General features: G+C 43.0%; 1 protein-coding gene across 1 annotated transcript in view; it reads left to right on the forward strand.

Annotated features, from left to right (window-relative positions):
• Positions 1-17559: 17559 nt before the first annotated feature.
• Positions 17560-22143, forward strand: part of DPT (dermatopontin) — a 28558-nt gene continuing 23974 nt past the window's right edge. The window contains exon 1 of the mRNA XM_030021072.1: positions 17560-17883. Within this exon, the coding sequence (XP_029876932.1) occupies positions 17585-17883 (299 nt within the window). The 5' untranslated portion in view covers positions 17560-17584. The remainder of the gene's footprint in view (positions 17884-22143) is intronic.

Genomic DNA, 22143 nt, shown 5'->3' on the forward strand with positions numbered 1-22143 from the left:
ATTAACACCTGTGCTCATGGCCTGTCTTTCCTTCTCTCTCTTTATCTTCAAATGTCAGTCTCACAGAGGCACTGAGGCTGACTCACTCCAAGGTTACTTGCTTTGGCCTCCCTGTGACCTGCATGTCTGAGGAATCCTCCTAGGCCAACTTTATCTCAGAGCCTGGCTGTGGGTGGGAATGATGTGTCGGGGAGGAAAGGACAACTCCTTTGTCATTGACAGGGAGGCCTCTCGGTCTCCTTTGACCTAATGCTGCTAGTGAGATGGGCTGATGCCACAAAACACAGTAGTGGGAACAACTCAGAGGTCAGAGAAATGCCAGCCTGCAATTTCAGGTCTTCTATAAGGAGGGAATGACCATTTGACTCTATTTAGATCCCAGTTCAGGCTTGAAATTTGAACCCTGAAAAACAAGCAGGGTAGCTGAATCCAAGATCTGGAATTGGGTTTCTCCCTAGTGTTTTCAGACTGGTGCTTCAGGATTTTTCCATGAGACCCCACGCTGCCCAAAGAAGATCATTATGGCCTTATCCCATATAGTTGTAGACTCTCTTATCAAGTGTGTGGTTATGATCCCCTTCTGACCTGGTCACCATGGGAAGACCGTCTCTAAAGCAAAATGTATTTTCACAGCAAACTAGGCTAAGAAGAAAGATCCTTCTGTATAGCAGCCTATTAGCAGCTTAGAAAAATCTGGCCCATCTAGACTTCAGCCACTTCTAGAAGGTCAAGTTTTGTAATACTTTGGCCCCAGAGATGTCACTGGGAGCTTTGCTTTCTGTGGGGCCGGGCTTTATTTTAAGGGCATTTCAACTCATCAGAAACCAAAAGCACTTCATACGCTCTGTGCACATAGGTTTTACCTTCCTATTCAGGGAAATGCTATCTCTGTGGAATGACCATGGGCTGACAAGACATCCACATGCATATAAAATCACCATGTCAAGGCCCTAATTTTTCTGAAAATTTTTGCCTCCAAGAGCTATGCAAATTAAGCTGTTCACCTTCCCTTCCCTCTGGTGGAAAATAGGCTGAATCAAGAGAGGAATTACAAATGGGACTTGACAAAGTGTGTAATTGTTCAGAACAATTCGGGCCACAGCATGGGATAGGAGCTGCGCACTTCACCACTCTTCCCTGTGTTCACATCTTAACATCCACTTGAGAAGTTTGCCACTGCCCTACAAGCAAGAAATGGCTGAAGCACTTGAAGTATGCAAAGGCCAAATGAAGAATGAACTGTCTCACAAGCAGCTCTGCAGCTCTTAAGCTAACCCTCCTTCCCTGGAGCCAGTCTGATGCCAAGATGATATCGCCATACTTTTGGCAGGAATTCACAGCTGAAGAAAGGGAAGAAGTGAAATAGTGAAGCCACACATTATCTTAGCGTAACCGTACTTATGCAGGTAAGCCTTAGGGACGTGGGGAGCCCATGCGCTGTAGTATAGAGAGAAACGTCCCATATGCCCAAGGGCCTCACATCAAAATGGTCCACTTTAGTATATGCACTGCAGGTAATCATGACAGTCCCTAATTTTGAAGGGACATATATATATATATATATGTGTATATATATATATATATACATGGAGGGGGATAGATAAATAGGGAGGGATGTATAAATATATATAGTATTTTACTAAATAAATAACTTTTTGCACACCTGTTACCTCATGAGCATATCTTTACCTACAATTGGATAAGAGTTGTGGTGGCTGTCTGTTTGAAAGCTCCAGTAAGAAGTGCTTCTGTTAGACAACTTTCTTCTCACCCTGATGTTACAAAAACAAGGCTGCTGTGGGTTGCATGGTGATAGTCAGTGGACCTCAACAAGCCATGAGATAGCTCAAGCATTGCTGACTGGTGATTAAGCATTAACAGACATCAGTCAAAAGTACAGCAAAAAGAGGACATCAGAGAGCAGCGAAACAAGATCCTGCTGCAAAGCTCCAGCGAGGCACAGAAAACGTCACATCTACATGGCAAGCCCCTTTCCCTTCCTACTCTCAGCAAATCCTGCCACCTCTGAAAAAGAGTTCTCTTTGCAAACAAACAACAGGGGCAAAGTTTGGACAAGGGGAAAAACAAATGGCCTTCTTGAGCATGAAATGCAGAATGCAAAAGACAACATCAGCCTGAGGAGTCCAGCAATCCATTAACATAAGCTTACATGAGCCACATTTTCCATGTTTCTAAAACACAACCGAAGTAGCTAACATCTCTTACGTGGCAGGAATCCAGAGAAAGAGGCAAGCCAAAGCAAGACTGGGCAGTCCTCCAGCAGAGTGGTTTAGCTTCAAAAGCTGAAGTGCACTTAAAACTTTAAGGGGGAACAAGAGGCCAACTTTAGACGCTGTTTCGCCAACTGTACATGGATTTCCAACCTGATGAGAAGTTCCTCTCTCCAGATTAACACTCCACCATTAGACTGTCTTTTAATACATATGAATGACGTCATTAAGTAACTGGGACAAGTTTCACCATTCCATCAATTACCATAGCTGACATTGGCCATTTCCAGTATACTCTCTGCTCCACATATAGGGCAAATTTCCCCCCAACACAGTAACACATCTACTTATTTAGCAGAAGACCAGGGCAGAAAGTAAGGAGGATTGCTTTTGCAAATGAAGAGCGCTTGGGAAATTCTGACTGAGGCAGAATGTAACTAGCATCTAGTAAGAAGTGGCATAGACATGTATGGATGAGTAATCACGTGTTTAGAATAAGGCTGTGACAGCCTCTACTCTTGTGGAAAATAGCATAGCGGGGAGCTCATTTTTTGTCCCACCTGAAAACTACCATTTCCACCAGTACCAGAGCATCTAACATGAGGCTGCTGATCCACTAGCTATTGGCTGAATCCCTTGAGAATCTCCCGTCCATGTTGTTACTTCAGCCGCTGATGCTTTTCTTGGGTAGAGCTAATTAGAACATGCTGCAAAGTCAGATCAGCTGGTAGCCAGCTTATCAGCATGTTGCTACTCTTTGTTATGGCTGTTTTGCTTTGCCTTGTTCATACAAATAACTGGTGATGTAAAACAAGCTAGAAGAAAAATAGATCTTTAAAATAAAGAATTTTTCCTCTGAGCAAACTCAGACGAAAGACATGGTTTCAGAGATCCTGTGGTGCTTTTAGGAGACAGGGGTTGAAGTTATTTTAGGGAAGATATGTACAGCCAAGTACTCTCAGCCTTAGTGATCTGCTGTGTGCATGTTGCATTGAGCAGGCTAAAGGGGAAAGGGGCTATAAGCCTGCTTATATCAACCCAGTGCATAGAGAAGAGCTACCCACAACACAAAACCACTGTCATGAAACATAACTCTGCTCTGCTGACAGCCGTAGTGAAGGGAGCAAGAATTGATTCAGTTTGGAGACTGAACTCCTACCTCTATCTAGGAGCAAATGTGAAGGAGTAGAAGCACTGGAATAGAGTAGAGGAGTGGAAAGGAAAAAAAATTGTTCTTCTCTTATTGAAATTGGCAGACAGCTTCCCTGGTGTCCTTACATTGGCAAAGAGCCTCCCCTCCTCCTTAGCAGCTGCCCCTTGTTTCAATGTATTAAAAACGAGAGAACAAATCTATCCAGAAAAGGCATTTACACAGTGCCTAAAATACAAAGAGTGCCCACATCAATAGAAATCAGAATTTTGAATTGGCTATTCTTACTTCACAGAATACATTGCCCAGAGCTTTTTGAAATAACCACGTGCAGAAGTTAAGTTATTTTTGGGGGAGGGTAAAAAAAAAAACCCCACCCAAAAAAACCACTCAAACCCTAAACACTTCCCTTTATCCAGCTGCATCATAGATAGATGATTGTCTTTTTGGGGTGCACTGCAGGGCAAACACTGAAGATTTCATCCAGGAAGCATTTGGGGTTTTTTTCAAGGTGGCAATAACAGAAAGAAAATTTCTATTAGGAATCTCTGTTGAAATACAGGCTGGGAAAAGATGGCCCTGATCCCCACATACTACAGCAGATAGTCATGCGACAGATACCGAGCCCGGAAGGGCCCAGGGAACGCTGTTCTCCAAGTGTACACACACTGTAGGCTTCACAACATTCCAGAATGACCTATTTATAACGCCAAATACTGATGGCCTACAACACAAAGTTAAATGCCAGCACTACAATGGGCCACAGGAAAAAAGCAGGAGAGATGAGAATTACTGCCAGTGTCCAAGGTCCCTGAAATAGCTGGGAGTTTGCTATGGAAATTCCTAGCTGTTAGCATGTAAAAGAGAAGCACGACTGGCAGCGTGTGAGTGCTGTATGGTACATGCATACATGAAAGGAGTGGTTGGGGATCAGATCCAGATTCACAAATCTAGAAAACAAACCCCACTTTTAGGTCTAAGACCTGCTGAAAGAGAGCATAAGACAGTGGCAAAATGGTAGAAGGAAAAGAAGACAGGAGGGAGATTAGGCACAAAGGAAGGGAATGGCTAAAAACAGGGGAAGAAATGGTGGTAACCTGTTTTTTTTAATTGCCAGTTTTGCTGTAAACTCAGTGCACAACCTTGATGACAAGTAAACCTTACCATGCTTTTTCTCAGTTTCCCACATCTGTAAAATACATATAACATTTCTGTACCTCATAGATATAAATGCTTCAAGATCCTTAAATGGAAAGTGCTAGAAAGCTATAAAATATTACAGTGTAAAAAAGCATCAGATAGGCATAAAAGAGAAAAGCCAACTCAGAAAATAATCACTGGTATCTGTGGAAAAATGTCATTTTGGGTGCCATAAAGAGCTAAGCCATTTATATTCTTCAAAGGAGGCATGGCTGAGAAAAGCAGTGCTCTATCCTTATTACCACTATGGTTCCCAGCAGAGCTTCCTACTGAAAGAACAGACAGTGTAAACAAATAAATGCTGATGTGATGGTGATAGTGACTGATGAAGGAAGATCAGGATCCCATTGTGTTCAGCACTGTGAACACCTAATGATCCTTACTCAAGAGTCTCATATCTAGACTGTAAGCAAGAGACAACAATGGATAGAGTAAGCTGGTAAGAGATGTACATACTGCAATGAAATTGCTTTTTCTAATTGGGTTTCATCTTGGTGAAATTATAAGTGATCCCATCATCCCAGCCTCATGTTTATGGGAATCTGGATCTGTCTGTTGTGTATGAAGGTAGCCAGCAAGTCTCTGCTGCAGAGGGCAGAAACTGTATCAGTCAATTCACAGAGCAATAACTACATGCAAATTATTTTCTCTGCAGTGGATGACAGAGAAGAAGGAATTTTTGGCAACACCCTTTCCAGGTTTTTTGCAGGGAATCTCTGCCTAAGTGAAGAGCACTTAGGAGGTACATTATTTCCTTATTCCTGCAGCTTGGGCATTATTTTGCCTGCAGCACTGCAGAGATTTAAGCATGCAGCTTTGGACTTAGCCAGTCAGCTCTCTGGAGTACTGAAGCAAAGCAACAAAACCAATGCAGCAAAAATGCTGATTGTACTATAGTCCAGGAGAAGTGCTATTCATATTCAACTCACGGCAAAGCCTGTTACAACGTCATAAATCCTCCGTACCAGCAAGAGCGGGACAAGGGAGAGAACCCTGCTGTCTCTGCTTTTCTTGCACAGCCTATTCTAGGCGCTGTGCATCATGCTCTCCTTCATCACCCTCCATCACTTCTGCACTGTTCAGACAGACTCTGAGATCTGGGTTTGCAGGGTTATGAGTTAGCAAAGGCCTTTTCCACCATAACCCAAAGGCCACAAAAGCCAGGGAGTTTCTTGCTGTTGATCCACATGTTTGTGCTCTGAGCAAATTTGACATAAGAAATATGGAGCCCCCATGGTGCCAATATTAACAACAATTTTCAGAGTAAAACAGCACTTTAAGTGGGAAAAAAGAGACAAGGCTCTTGGAAGAAATAAAAGCAGCTGTAAATGCCAAGTTTATTTAATGTCAGGAAATCATGTATCTAGAGAGACAGGCTCATAGTAGTTATTATAACTGCTGGGTAAGAAACATTTTTTCATTTTCTGCTGAACAGTTGGAAGCTTTTTCCCCCATCTTCTTCCACAACAGGACAAGACAGAGACTATTCTGAGTTTTCCTATGAAAAGACAGAGAGCAAGAAGCAAGAAGCAAATAGTTAATAGCCGGGGAATATGGGCATTTGCTTGCGGTTACAAGACATCAATTGCCAAATCCATAGGAAGAGACAATAACTTAACAACTGAGCTTACAGCATCAGGCCAGAAAGACCAAAAATGAGCAGAAGGCCAAATAGGAACATGAAGAGGCAAAGTAATTTGCTAAAGGATACAGAACAGTCTAGTGGCAGAGCCAGCTTAAGCTGTGACTAAACCCGGCGTGGCAGGATTTATTAACCCAGGACTCCAGGATTTACTAAACCAGCATCTCCCAATGAACTGCTGCTATTCTGAAGCTTAGGTTTAAATACATGAAAATATTGTTGGAAGGAAGATACAAAAAGGGTTTCAAGCAATTAGCACAGTTCTTTTATTGGGTGCAAGGTTGCCAGGGCATCTGGAGAGTTGCAGCACTACTGGGCTAAGGACAGTGATAGTTCCCCAGGCAATTGGTCTAACCCATTGCTGACATAAAAGAACATTGATGCACTCTTTTTAGCTGCTGGGTTTTGCATCCCTCATAAAAATAACCACGTGAGAGCTGGCAAATGTGCCTGATATAGGCTGAGAAACCGTCTTTGACTTTCACTGCATGTGTGGTATGCATCTGCATCCATGCTGCTAAATATTCGAAGGTCACAGAGGCGGGACATGCCTCCTAAAGTGAAAAATATACTGTTTTCAATATAACACTTTGAAGGGGATAGCGATAAAGACAGCTACAGAGCAAAGGAGTGCACAAGTAGCAGAATAACAGCAGCTTTGATTCTGTTACCAAGTTCCTCTGGTCACAAAGATATTACATTGCCATGCACTGTAACTTATACTTTCTGTTTGTGGGTGGAAAAATGAGAGGCTGTACATTCTCCATCCTTGGAGGTTTTCAAGACTGGATAAAGCTGTGAGCAACTTGGTCAGATCTTCAGCCAACCCTGATTTGAATAAGAGGTTGAGCCAGAAACCTCCAGAGGTGCCTTCCAACCTGAACTATGCTGTGCCCATTGCAGCATGGGGAAGGTGATGTGTTGCTGCCTATGGTTAGTAGAACAGTGACTTCTGCCCCTTATTTCCTTCAGCTGGTGCTAAGTATTTGATGGCTACTGAAGACAAAACCTTCCATTTTCCATGCTTCACCAGAAAGCATCACTGGGTACAGCTACAGAGGCAGCTTAACCTAGTAGTGCAAGATTTATCCACGCCCATTTCTAGTTCGCTTAAATCATGAGCTCCAGAACCAATGGGTGCTGACACTTTGCATTGCACTGCGTGGACACAAAATTTAGCCAGGCATTGAAGTAACGAGCAGAAATTTCTCTAAATCATGTCATATTCCCTTGAAGGCAGCCTAAAAATATGAGCACAAACTATTCCCCTAGTGCCTGTCATGCCTGCTTTTCTAATGCCTCACCTTATGAACAACCCAAACACGTAACTTGTTTCCAGAGATTTTTTTAGAGTTCTCCTGATTCTTCTTCATTCTTTCCATGTCTATCTTTACACTTAATGGCAACTATTTTCTCTTCATTTATCCATATAAAGCAAATAATAACACCGGGGTTATGCACTCTCAAGGCTACTCTTCCACAGACCCACAGTGTTCTCTGATGATGAGCAGTGGCTGTAAATATGCTAAAGGTGAGAAAAGAAACGGGAAGTCTGCTGCCCTAACAAAGCTGGTGGAGCTCTCAATGCAGTAAAATAACCTAGAGCATAGCACAAAGAAAAGGAAAGGATGCATTATTCTGTGGATGTAGTTGACAAGCCATCAGAATTTGATGTGATTAGAAAAGCTAAACGCAGTAATAGCTATGTAGGTATTTTCCTGCTTCTTGATGAACACAGTTACTGCTGGGATCTAGCACAGTGTCAGGCACACCAACAAAATACAAGAGTGCTCTTACAAAAATGGCCTGCCATGTGGATGGGCATAAGGCACGATAAGCTGTGTGGTGCAAACGCAAATCTGCATGTCTGAAAGCTGAGAGCAAGCTCAGGAACTTCATGGCTTGAGCATGTAAAGACCAGATACTGAAATCATGTTTCAGGAGCTTTCACGTACGCTTCTTGTGGTGATGAGGAAGAGCTCATCTGCCCCAGCCCCACAGAGAAGCTGAATTATGAAATAGGCAAATTGTAGCAATAGTGATAAACTGCTTGCAACAAGTACGGGGGTGGGGAAGCACATCACGGATCAGAATTGTGGCAGTGGGACTACTGCAAAAAAGTAGTAGTCCCTACTTATCCTAAAGGACTTAGGGGTACCAGCTTTTATGAACTTGGGAGTAAAAAACACCTGTACGTATACAGGAGAGTGCAGAATACTTCAAGCAAATATATTTTCGGTTTTATGCAAACTCTATCAGAACGCTATCTGGGCCAGGGCAGTGTCAAACCTGCCTGTCACACGCACTGATATGGTTCATCACCCAGTTGAACTGCAGGACTATCACGATTTTTGCTGCCTGCCTGTGGTCTATTTGTTTGAACAGATACAATGACTAGAGAGACTGGGTGTCAGATATTGTTGCGCTCTCCATATTCCAATTTTTTGTTTGAAACCCCAGATATTTCCCAGGGGAAAGCAACCTTCCTTTGAGCCGTCACTGTGCTGTCACCTCTGCACAGCAGGTGAGCAGAAGCTGCTCCTAATTAGGTGAACAGAGTAGCAACAAGGATGACCTCCAGCCACCCCCCGCTTACAAGATAATGAACCAAGATTTGTAAATGCCATGTAATGAGGGCCTTGACAACAGCAGTTGACAGTCACACTTGGAGGAAGTCTATAATCCCTTTACAAAGGTGAGGAACTGGTAGCATGAGGACGCAGATCTGACCTAGCTTTCATCCACCTGGCTGAGGTATCCACAGCAGCAAACATGGCAAGTCTTAGACAGCAGCATGAATCAACGGTCACATAAATGTCCAGCAACCCAGGTGGGTTTGTACTCTGCAGTGCTCACACAGGTGAAGTCCCAGGCAGAGGGGAAGGAGAAGACAGACATGCGCAGAGCAGCAGGGTCTTTTCTGAGGCTGGGCAGACTGACCTCATTTGGCACAGCCACGGAAAGCCATGTTTATCATCCACCCACATGGACTCTGGGACTGTCGGCTTGAGCGCTCTCATTAGCAGCTTCACTTCTGACAGCCAGCAAAGAGGGGTGGCATGTGGGGAGGAAGGAGGGTGAAGCAGCCCTGGGAGCTGGGAGGACACAAGGAGAACAAAGCAGGGTGAGACAAGGGAGCTGGATTACAGGAGGAGCATGGGATTGTTTCAGTGCGAATGCCAAGGAGCTACTTCTGGAGCAGGACAATCTGTCCTGCAGTGACAGGGTTAATTTTAAATTGGCAGAGAGCTTCTCAGACTTTTTCACTTCCACCATCAAATCTCTGGGGCTGGCAGTTGCTAATTACAATAATGCGAGGTGACAGTCACATGAGGAGTGGTGGATGGCTGAGTGGGGCTGAAAATGCAAAAGGTCAGATCTCAATGAATTATAGTGACAGGACGCAGAAGCCCCTTCCCCAAATTTTGTCTTCCTCTCTCCCCACTTCGTCCCCCCACCATCTGCAGCACCACAAAAGCAAAAAAGTAAAGAAAAGATAAATCATTCTCAGGACTAGAATGCAAATGGGCAGAGGGCACCAGGAGCTGGGCCCAGAGCTGGGTTTCAAACGCTATGCTGTCACTCCAGCTATCCAAATTCACAAACCATATGGCCAAAAGGGACCAACTAAGCATCTCTTTTCATTTCCCACATAACATCGGCTGCCAGATAGCACCCAGCTTTAGTGACTGTTAAAGCAAGATCATTCTGAACTTTTAAGATTTTATTCTGACACAAAGAAGTCTGCACAAAGAAAGTACAAAACTGGCATAAAACACCAGGAGCTCTGAGTGTTCCTACTCAGCATTCACTTTGCACTGGCCTGAATGATCACGCAGAGATAGAGTCCCTTGCATGTAAAACTGAGACACTCCTAAGGCACATTCTCACCCCTTTCCCCCTCTTATCTAGCTCAGAGAAAACTGGTTTTGGCTCATTCCCATTCCCATGACCAGCAAGTGAATTACAGCTACTGTCATTCTCACATCAAAGATCAATTCAGCCCTGACCTCAGACTTACCCTGTGGGTCTCTGCAGAGTTATTATGAGTGATTAGTTCAGATTTTCCCCTCCAGCATTTCACAGCAATGTTACGATCTGTAGGTCACAGTCTATGCTAGAGAAAGCCCTGTGAGAACTTTCTAATGATACTCTGAAGGAGAAACCTGCTCACCATCCACAATGGCTGGTTTCCATGAGAAGGACCACAGCTGACTGACGTCTTAATGCTGTTCAGTCAGACGGCTACAGTCACACCACTGGAAAAGGGTGGCCCACATTAAGCCCCAGGTCAGTAGTCCATGGATTTTGAAAATGCTACAGCTGGCTGCTGTGGCCTTTTCTAAAAGGTTTCCCACGGATTAAACGGAAGGAAAAGGTAACTGAGCCATACTTGGAAACAAGCTTTGTGTGAGACTTTCAAAATAAACAAAATAGGACTTCCGTCTGTGTTTTACCTCTTCTCAGATTATGAAGAAAACCTCAAAAATACCTTGATTGCTTTTTCTAACTTCTTCTGCATTAGAATTTAACATTTTTCCTGCCCTTTTTATCACAACAGACTTTCTCAATTCTTCAAGAATCAGCTGTAGCTACACATTTTGAGGCCAAACTTAAAACAAGTTGAGAGAGGGAGAAGGTAATTTTTCACAGATCTATTCAAAACTCCTTATGTCTTAGGTTTAGTACCATTTTCACTCAAATGTCCAAAGAGCCCACTGGAGAAGAAATCTCTTTCTGAAGGAGTCATATAAAGTTTTAGAACATTTCTGCCTCTGATGATCTGGTGATTACTGCTCTTCCAAGAAAGCTCTCCCACCATATCAAGTAGGAGCCACCAACTTCTAGACAGCACAGAGATAGCCAAGCTTGAATTTAGCCTAAAGACTAAATATAAAGCTATTACATTAAAAAAAGATGAGGAGATCTTCGATGAAAAGGGGGATTCAGTTAGTCAGCTCGTGTATAAAAAGGTCCCAGTAAATGCTGCCTGCTATATCTGTGGGGAGGTTCAGCACTGACTCAGCCTGAAGCGTCTGGCTCTCTCCTGAATCAATGCCACCTGAATTTCCTGTAGCCCCAAGGCTTTTTTCTTCTCTTTTGGCAGCTTCACCTTCAAACACTGCACCCTGCCTGTCTAGGCTTAATATGGGACTGTAGCTAGAGAGCTGTTACAGATTTTAAGCATACATGCTAAAAGAAATAGTGATAACAACAACAGCTGCAGCAACAAGAAAAGACCTTTTTAGCAAAGAGTACTAAGGAAAAACACCTAGCTTTTAGCAGTGACATGTAATTGGAAAAATACCGGTGCCCTGTCCTGACATTTGAAACTGTAATGGCAAACAAGTCATCAAATTGGCTTTCCCTCATTGTAATGAACCTGGAAGAGTCACTGTAATCACAACAGCTCTGTAATTTGCAACAACTTTAGGGAAATAATTTATGAGCACAAATGGTAAGAGTTACTAGAACAGGGCAACTTTTACAGACTGATACGCAGAGCGGGGAGGAGCAGTTGTATTGCTGCTCTGACAAAAGCCTATATTAATATGATTAAATCATGCAGGAGGTGAAAGAGCAGGAATCATCTAACTTCTTCACTATTAGTGGACCTGAACAAAAAAATGCATCACTTTTTCTGTTCATAAGCTGTGCATGACTTCTTACTATATGTACCTAATAGTCAAGTTACACAGTTCCTCATGCCCAGATTTGAGGAATGGCTGTATCAGACCTCATTAAATATCCCCTAGTAAATCTATTTGAAATTATTTCTAGGGAGAGATCTGTGGAAGTCAGTAATGATGGCAATAGGCTCCTGAGTTATTTAATGGCAGAATATTCTGTGTAGACATTCTAGGATGTCTGCACAAGCCCTGCAGTTGATAAGGATGTCTCCCCTTGCACAGTTTAGCTCTTTTCCTCTCTCCAACTTTTCCCTGCTCAAAGCTTTGTGCAAGCTGGGAAAGGTTTGTCACAAAGGTTTGTGACTGCCACTTTTGTACGCAGTTTTGGGGGGTAATCTGATCTAGGAACGGTGATCAATCTATGAAACAGTTGTTCACTGATTAATTGAAAACTATGTTTTCAAAATAACAGATTTCAGAGTTGCAGATGGAAAAGATTTATCACAGCATCTAGCTGGTTTCCCAGACCAGGAAAATTTGTTTCAGTTGTTTCTTTACTTACGTTTCAGTGCAGCTTCCTTACACTTTCCTCAGAGACTTTATGACTTAAGTTTTGCATTTCCTGTTTGGTTTGCTTCTATTACTTAACCCATGATTTAATACTAGACATGCAGGCAGGCAGCTATTACAAAAGTAATCCAAAGGCTTATGATAACCTTGGAAAAATAGCACTGCAGCTAGTGCTTTTTTTCTCCACAGCAGTATTCCAGGTGGTATCATATCAGAATTTTCTACAGATACTTCCAAAGAGAAAACAGCTCTGCAATATCCTCTAGTATCACAGGATCTTAAGTAGTAGCTTCCCTTTTACAAAGAAAGAGCTACACAAAGTAGAAGCTGAACCAGCATCTCTGTAGGGAAGTGGCAGGAAGAAGGGGGTTGGGAAAAGGTGCGCTTTCCCAGGGCTGGAGTCTGATGCTGACAGCCTAGATGCTGGGGTTTAAAATCTGTTTCTAGCCCTGAGGTACTGGTGGACATTGGGCAGATCACTGGACCTACTGTGTAAAATAAGGGGTTTTCAACCTTTCCTACTTTTCAAGAAGGTGGTTGAACTTAATCAAAGTACTTTGAGAATGTGAAGTGAAAGGTGCTAGAAAAAATTATCATTAACAGTAGGAAGCCTTGACAAATGAACTCCAGCCTTCACCATATACATTATTCTGAAAGAAGGTAATAACTTTGAGCTAAAAAGTTGACAAGGATATATCTTTGTCCCTTGTGAAGCACAGCTTTCTATCAGTTTGATCCTTCTCCACATTACCAAGCCTTCCACATCCTCATTTCAAAAACATAACAAAGGCACCCCAAATCCTCACACTTTTCTAAAAACTGACAATGCAGGGAGCTTATAAAAAAAAGAAAAAAAAAGCCACGCTGCAAAGATGGCACAGAAAAGTAATCAGTAATTGAATTCAATTTACAGCTCCCAGATCATGCAGCCTCCCTGACTCATCCAAGCTACTCTGCTTTATCAGAACTGCCAGCATCACCCTGAGACAGTGTGTAATAAAATATGGAAAATGTGTTCAAAATGTGCAACCTCACTGATGCAACAAGCTGACGTGAAAAAACACTTTCTTCTCACTGCGAAATGCCAGGATGCGGTTGCATTAGCTTGGAAGCAGATATATATTGCTGCTGCTACTGTCACTGCTTCTGCCATGCCTGTTTTGTGTACACAGTACTTCAGGGCTCAGGGGATACACAGTCAGTCTCCTTCACCAGCACAAAATGCAAAGCTTCACTTCTGGCTATAGTCCTGAGTAATAGGGGATGGAATCACTCTTGTGCATCTAAAGGATGAAGTGCTGTGAGATAACACCCTTATATGCCCTTCTGCCTTTCTGCCCTCATTACCCTCTGGGTAAAAAACTGGTTGCCCATGAGTCAGACCTTTGCAGATGCAGGAACTTCAGCATCACAGCTACTCAAATAAAACCAGATGACACCACTTTCATGCAATCCAGTTTTGTAGAAACAGGTCTGGTTGTACCTTTCACTGGCCAAGTCTGAACCCTTGCTATTCTCATTGCAGCTCTAGTGTGTCTGTGTTTGCCAAATAATAAAGTTCTTCTGTTCTTTCCCCTATTTTAGTATAGAGCTTGGGTGCTAAAATAAAACCCATTAAGCTGGCTACTGTTATTCATTTGAATAGTACTACTGTATCTGTGATTTTAGTTCAAAGCACTGCAATCTCTGCGTTTAATGGCTGTAACATTGCATGGTAAGAGAATACTGCAGCATTTCTCCTAATGGCTGCAAAGCACCAACAGCACCTGCAGCGCTAAGTAATGCTGCCTCTAGTATCTGCAGCAGGAGAGAAACACAGAATAATTCAGGTTGGAAAGGACATTCCTCTTAAGGCCTCTAGTCCAAACTGGGCCCAAAGCAGAGCTAACTTTGAAGTTAGACCAGGGAGGGGGGATATCAAGAAGAAGCACTTTCATCCACCATCATTGGGCAAGACAGAAATTAAATACTTGTTTGTGTGGATTAAATGCAGCATTTCTAAGAAGTGATAGGGAATAAAATTACCAGCCAATATAGATTCCACAGCAAGGAACTGATAATGAAAGATTGGTCTTAGCACCTCATATTTACTACTTCATTGACACTTTCTGCTTTTCCAAAGATTGGATGTGCAAGCCATGCAGCTGATGTTTTTGAAGTCAAATTAAAGGGTAAGTAATTTCAGAGAGGGACTGATTTTTAAATGTGGTTGCATTTTCTCCTAGTGCAAATTCTAGCTGAAGCCAGCCAAAGTCACCAATCTGCAGACGAGTTTGCAGCTCTTCTAGCCACTGGCTTTTGAACTGCTATGTTTGATTCACTGGCCAGAATAGAATAAGGCATAGTGGTTAACATGCCAGTGAGTCAATGGAAACACAGCTAAAATTGCAACTCTCAGCACTGGCAACACCAGTGGAATTATCTGGGTTGGAGCAATGGTGTGAAATGTTAGTGAAACAAGTCACATGTAGCCTCAGCTTTGCTCCATGAACCAAGCAGCTGTGAACTGCAGAGCTGAATGAGCATTATTCAGAAACAAAATTCATGTATGCACACTATTCTCTTTTTTTAACCTCTACAGAAATTTTCAAATCACAGTTCCTCCCACTCACAAATACTACCCTTCTCCAAGGTGACTAAAAACCATCATGTCCCTCCTATAAGAAATTCTGCTCTCTTCTGGTTTTACTCAGTATCAGAATGAAGCAAGAAATTTAGTATTAAAAGTTCCCAGAAAGCACTGGATCCAGAAACGCAGAACTGTAGATTTTCAGGCAGTCAGTGGTCAGGACATGTCTGCACTGCCACGACTGCTACAGGGAGTTGTAGTTCCACATCTCTCGTGCTCACTATCTTCCCTGCACAGCTTTTTCCCCGAGCCAAACCACCTCTTGGTCACAGTGCAGCATGGAAGTGCCACCTTATCCACTAACTGGGAACAGGAAGGGTAGACTATACGTAGGAAGCGACAAGAGACACCTCAAAGCTTCACACGCATGTCAAAGATAGGCAAAGGAAGACTGTGCCCTATTCTCCATAGAGCCCTCCTCCCTCTTCTCATCCCCTCTTGCCCCTGATTTTGTGTGGGTTACGTGAGGACTTTCTTCCAAGGAATGGTGCTTATAAAGGGTTATGTGAGGTGAGGATCATATATATGATAATGTGGCACTTACTGCTAAAATGTCTTCCAGAATGCCTCTCAGGCATATACAGCAGTGTGCAGTGCTCCCAGATGTGACTACGTGTCTAAGGAAGTAAGAAGGAAAACACATACACTATTGAGTTAACTGAAAAACTCATGTGAGATCGTGCAGTTCCCATCTGCACTCTGATGCCCATTGGATAACTATGGGTTTTTTAATCTTAAATTTCCTCTCTTTAGACTTTGGCTACCTGTGTCCTCTACTGTTATCTAAGATCTAGAGGAGGGCAGCTCCAAGGAAAAGGCTGTTCTGTGCTGTCTCCACAGCCCTCTTCCCCAGGCATCTGGGGCTGCTACAGCTGGAGGTGAGGCACTGAGCTAGATCAGCAACTCTCAGCTGCCAGGTTCATGTGGATCTGCACTGGCTGTGAGTATGGACAACTGAGATGTTGCTGCACTGTGCTCCTGGCAAAGAGCTCAACCCCCACTTACAGTTTTGTCGAACAAAGCTCTGCTACAAAAAAAGCCATTAGCTAAAGGCACAAAAGTACCTGGCTGGTGAGGCTGAAGGTAGCTTTTGAGATCTGGGGCTGGTCAGTAAAGGCACCCACCTCCTGGGATGCTTATGCTCCTGCAAAGCAATGACCAGGCATGATGGGTTTGGAGGTCCCTAGAGAAGAGCAAGTCCACTGTTACCCATCACAGATCTTCTTTCTGATAGTATCAGCAACAGAATAAAAGCTCATACACATATTTTTTTATGTGTATGGCCCAAATGGGGAAGAGAGGTAGTAAAAAGAGTGGAGGAGAAACTTGTGGCAAGAAAATCTCTAGATCCTTTGTGGTAATTTCACTGGAAGAGACAGGATCTGAATCTGGAGCTGTTCCAAGGGTCACACCTTTCACTAGTAACACAGCATTGGCAACATACACATATGTAGACTATGTTACCTTGACTTTGGACTGTCTCACTTATTAAAACATGCTCAAGTCCCACAGCTTTCTATGGGTCAAGTACACAGTTAAGTAAAGCACGCCGTTCCACCCTCCTGAATGGGGTGGGTTCCTGATAAAGAAATAACCTGAGGATGTGGCAGATAAACACATTTACAAGTGGCAAGTCAGGTTTTGAATTTGCAGCACAGCAGTTCCTCAGCAGCAGCTCCATGTTTCTAGCCCGTGATAAATGCAAGGTAGCTTAAAGGGCCTTGCTCAAAGATTTCAATAGGCTATGGTGACACGTGAAGCTTATCTCATCATAACTTGCTTATATGCTTTATCTTCACATTAAAACATCTGCCAAGTCCACAGTTTCACAGTACTTACACACAGTCATAGAAAAACCAGTTCTGCATGGAAGAAGCTGATGCCCTTCTTCTCAAGGTGGGCTGTTTCCATGCCAAGCCAGAGTCTCAGTCATTCAGGCTCTACGTCCCCTCCAACCAAACCAAACCAAACCAAACCAACCCAAAATGTCTAAAGGATTTTTTACAACAGGAGCAGTGAATTCCCCCAATTGCCCAATTCCCTTCTTTCTAGGGACTGGCAGAATCATGTCACACATATTTAGGGAAAAGAGGGTGGAGACACACACACACACATGATCACATTTTGTTGGATGTTACTAATGATGGAAAATGGCAACTTCAAACAGAGCTTTAATTTCAAATAAAGTAGTTTTCAAACTTAACTGCTGTCTTGAGGATAAAAGTGTGATGTCTGTGACAGTTTTACTACAATGTGTATCTTGCTCTATACAGTAGCTCTGCAGCAAGGGATCACAGATGGTTTGTGGTGGTAGGAAGACCCTGCTCTTACGGCCTGCAGACTTACCGTACTTGCAGAATTCCACCTTAAAAGTAATTGGACGTGTCTGTAACTCAGAGAAGGTTTGCTAAGCAATGACACATTGCACTTGGATCTGGAAGCATAACATCTGGAAGCCAAATGTTAGAGGCGATATAAAAGGGCCAGCCCAACAAACCAGCAGGGCATTTCTAAGCCAGGAACATCCTCAGGATGGACCTCGTCCTTCTCTGTGTGTTCCTGCCTCTGGTGACTGTGGCATGGGGCCAGTATGGTGACTATTACTACGGTCCCTATAACTACGGAGATAATGATGAATGGGTCAACGTGTACCGGCAGGGTTTCAACTTCCAGTGCCCGCATGGGCAGGTGATTGTGGCCATCAGGAGTGTTTTCAACAAGAAGGAAGGCTCCGACAGACTGTGGAACTACGCCTGCATGCCGGCGGCCCAGAGCCTCGGTGAGCCGACAGAGTGCTGGTGGGAAGAGATCAACAGGGCGGGAACTGAATGGTAGGATACCCCCAAACATCCCTGGAGGGCGCAGCCCTGATACCCTCTGTGGAATGCGGGTGCCAATACTGCAGCCAGAGCAATGCAAATGCATATTAATGCCATCATAACCAGCAGCTTCACTGCCCTGAATGAATGACTGCCTGAGACTCATTAATCGCGATGCATGTGTGTGAGGCGATCAGCATCACATTTGCTTTCTCTGTAGCAATTTCTTGCTGGAGGATCTCAGTGTGCTTTAGAAATACTGTGTCATCTGGTCACTCACAACCTCAGCTGCAAAGTGGTTTGGTCTTGCTATTCTTTCACAGATGAGGAAAATGAGGCATGAACCTTCAGTGAGGAGAGGATAAATTCCTTCTTGAAAGGCCACACATTGAATCAGTGACTAAACTGGGGAACAAATTGTAAAACTCCTCACTCTATCCTCCTGCTCTTATCACTAGAAAAAAAAATCCTTCTCTGTATTGCACTGGCTTTTCTCTTTGTGTTTTTGTTGCTAAGCTTTTTGGCTTAGGCACAGTCAAAGGCTGTTTTCTAGTCATGCTAGTATTACAGGAGCCAAAAACCCACACTAACGAGTGATGATGGTGGCATATATATGCATGATAATGATAGCAGAAGATCATGTTAATTCCCTGGTACAGTCAGTTTTGGTTAACTAAACGTTACATTTTCCATCAACCTTAGAGGCAAAGGTCATCACATCTTATGGCCACAATAATTTCTGGAAATAGGTATAGTGTTTCATGTCTAGGCAGCATGTACTCAGTATTTATCTTCTGATTTTTTCATGAAATCTGAAACACAGTTTTGGAAAACTCTGAGTTTGAAATATTCTTTGGACAGAATGAAATGAATGCAAGAATATTTTCAAATACTTGAAATGGTTTTGTTCCAGAAGTTGCAATGTGATTTTTTGTAGATTTCATGTTATATGGGAACAGGTTAGCAATGTAATGTGAAGCTTCTGCTTTTTAAATGATTCAAAATCTTGTTCTGAATTATTCATACTCTTTCATTTACCACGTGATACATTCCTATGGCTGATGCAATTGCTAAGGAAAAAAGATTGACCCTATACTTAATTTTGGAATTAGAACTGAAAGGAAAGCGGGAGGGCTGCAAAACAGGCAGAAAGAAGACACTGTGATAATCCTGGATGACTTCTTCATTTTTCATACATTGATGCAATTTCTACTTATTGCATAGTAATTTGGAATTAGAGCTTTCTATTGTTCAAAATAAAATTATTATTCTCTTTCTAAAAATCCCTAGCAGCAATTGCTCAAGTTCACTTCTCACAAACAGGATACTGTGTAAGTCTATACAGAATGTTTTCTTCTGCTATCTAACCATGGGGCCATATTCATCACCATGCTCCATATGCTCAGCATGACTACATCCACAGTGTATTATCTGAATCTCGTTTCCTTCACCTCTTAAAAAAGTCTTTCCACTTTGTCCTCTTTCTTGCCTACATTTTTCCCTATTGCCAACCCTACCTTTTCTCCAAATGTATTTCTTTTCCAACCCTTCTTTAATGTGTTTAACTCTCTTTCACTCTCATTCCTAGCTTTTGGAGTTATTTTAGTTAGTTGTTCCCTAGCTCACCGTTCTAGTCCAACACCCTTACATCTATCTCTCTTATCTGCATAGATCACCTTCTTTCTTTCTTCTATTTTTGAGGGAGGGGGGAATGCACCAGAGTGATTAGGGAACACATACCCCTTTGCAAAGGTGAACTCATGTTCCTAATTACTTGGGCTACTTCCATAAATCTTAGCTAGCTGTGCCTGGTTGTGTTCTGCAGTTTTCTGCACCCAGGGCTGAGCTGGTTGCCTCTACAGTGCTTCATGGAGAGAGGCTTGCTGTAGGCCAGCACGTCCCTCGCTGTGCCCCGACGCTGCTGCCCAAGAACCTAGCAGGCTCATCCCAGACTGGAGTGAAAGTGTGGGCCAGCAGGCAGCCAGCCTGGAATGTCTGAGTGCAAACGCAAACCTCAAATTAATGTGACAGCACGGATATAGCCTGTAGGGCCTTCGACAATCCCACACCACCTCTCTTGGCAGTCTTACTTCTCATAGCTGCCTCTCTTTTCTCTCTCTCTTCCATGCCCAGCTCAGTGCTATTTGGAGCCATCCCCAATTCTAAAGGGATTCACTCAGTAATCTAGTGGGGCCACAAATGTGAGTCACAATCTGTACCATTAGTTCCTGTTTGGCCACCTCTGTTTCCCTGCTGATCTCCTGCTGAACCAGTCTGTTGGTGAGCAATACATCACCCTTATGTCAGCTGACACAGCACCCATTCCATGGACACCTAGTCCATTCCCCACTGATGTAGGCTGGACTGTAACATTCCTTCTTCAGCTCTGCCTCATAGGGTATTTTGTCTCAGCTTGCACATCCAGGGAGATTCAATGGCTTGTACCACCAATAACTACAAAGCTGCCAACTTTTTCCCAAAATTTAAGCTACATTTCCTCTGCTGTAATTCAGACTTTTTATTCCTTGCCCTAGCTTCACTGAGTAATGAGAACAAGCACACTGCATCCTTTGTAAAATCTCTTTAACTTATTAATAGGTAGCAGCTATGCCTTTCCCTCACCCACGCACCTTCATCCATGCTTTTTCTTTCAGGCTGAACACATCTCCGTTCTAAGTTCTCCTTTGGAAGTTTTACATTCCAACACTCCTAAGCAAGCACTGATCATACATACAGCTCTCCTCTGAATTCCCTCCAGTTTCTCAGACATGTCCCAGAAACTCTAGTCTGGCAGAAACACCAAAAAATGACCTCTGACAAATGATGTTTATGGCGTTTGACAAATCACCATTCCTGACTGTTGTGCAGCTGCACAACAGAGACAACCCCAAGAGAGGTTTCATTAGAAAAGACAACAAACCAAGAAAAGCTTGAGAGCGAAAATGAAGTGGGAATATAAAGCAGAGAGAAGAAAGAGTCTCCAACTCATTATTTTCTTTGGCCATTAGCACGGGGGGAAATGGCAGAAATGGATGTGGGGAGTGTAAGGATAGGAAAGTTGGGGGGCTGGAGGGAACCCTTGGCAGAGCTGGTTTAGGTAAGTTTGCTTCCTACACTAACACTAGGTATTATATGCACTTCCAGGATTAAACCTGTAAGACTTTGCATCTTGCAGATACGAAAAAATTATTCAACAGGAAGAGGGCAACGACAGGGATCCACATCAGGCATCTAATCGCAATGCCTAGTTTATGACCTCTGCCCCCTTCCAGGGTCAATGGAGAGAAACAGGTAGTCTAAAAACTGTTCTCTGGGGCACACCATCTCTCTCCAGAAGCAGACTCATGAATACCAATCACCTCTGACAGTTGCCTAGAATCACCTACTGGCATTTCAGAATACATCTAACTATAGGTGCTTAATTTAATAGATGCATCCCTGAAGTTAAGCGTGTATGTACATACACTTCTGAAGACAGCATGTTCTTTTGTGTTTTGCTGAATGGACATGAGAAACCTGTGAACATGTTACAGGACTCATAGGGAAAATTTTGGCAATAGATTGGATCAGATGACCAGTGATGCCTTCTCAGCTTCATTAATCTGTGAATACATTTAAAGTTAAGTATGTGTACAAAGGCTTGATGAATCTGTCCCAACACCCTACTCCTGCAGAGGCTATCTGCTAACCAAGATGCTATTCAATACTAGGAGCAGAATCTGTTCCTGGATAATTTGGAAATACTCCTGTCTGGAGCAGGGAAAAGTCTTCAGGACATCCCCTGATTCTACGCAGTCCTTCTAATTATTTGTATGCTGTGACTTCTCAAGGAATCCTGCCTTTTCAGAAAGAATAAAGCTTATGTTCTTAGCTCCATTTGTACTGGAGGAAGTTTGACCTTGGGTAAATATTTCACCACCTAAGAAAAGGTAAGGTCTGAGTGATTGTGGGTGAGACTGTTCTTTACTGCTTTACTGAATACTACAGAGTTGTCTCTACAGACCAGTCTTTGAACAAGGTACTTAAGAAAAACTATTTTTCTTGCCTGAAAGTGAGCCTACCAAAGGACAGGGATCACACAAATAAATGAACAAAAGCTTGCAAGTGAAAGACAAGCAACTCTTCCTCCCAGGAGAAAAAGTCTGGTTTACACCACATAATACAGATGGAGCCATGCCATATCCCCAATATACTCTCAGTTACCCCTAAAGCGCAAAGCAGAAACATTTCCAGCCAAGTGGTATTTAATGCATGTTTATTGCCTCTTTTCCT

The sequence above is a fragment of the Aquila chrysaetos genome, chromosome 7 (assembly GCF_900496995.4).
Source record: "Aquila chrysaetos chrysaetos chromosome 7, bAquChr1.4, whole genome shotgun sequence".
NCBI classification, from domain to species: domain Eukaryota; kingdom Metazoa; phylum Chordata; class Aves; order Accipitriformes; family Accipitridae; genus Aquila; species Aquila chrysaetos.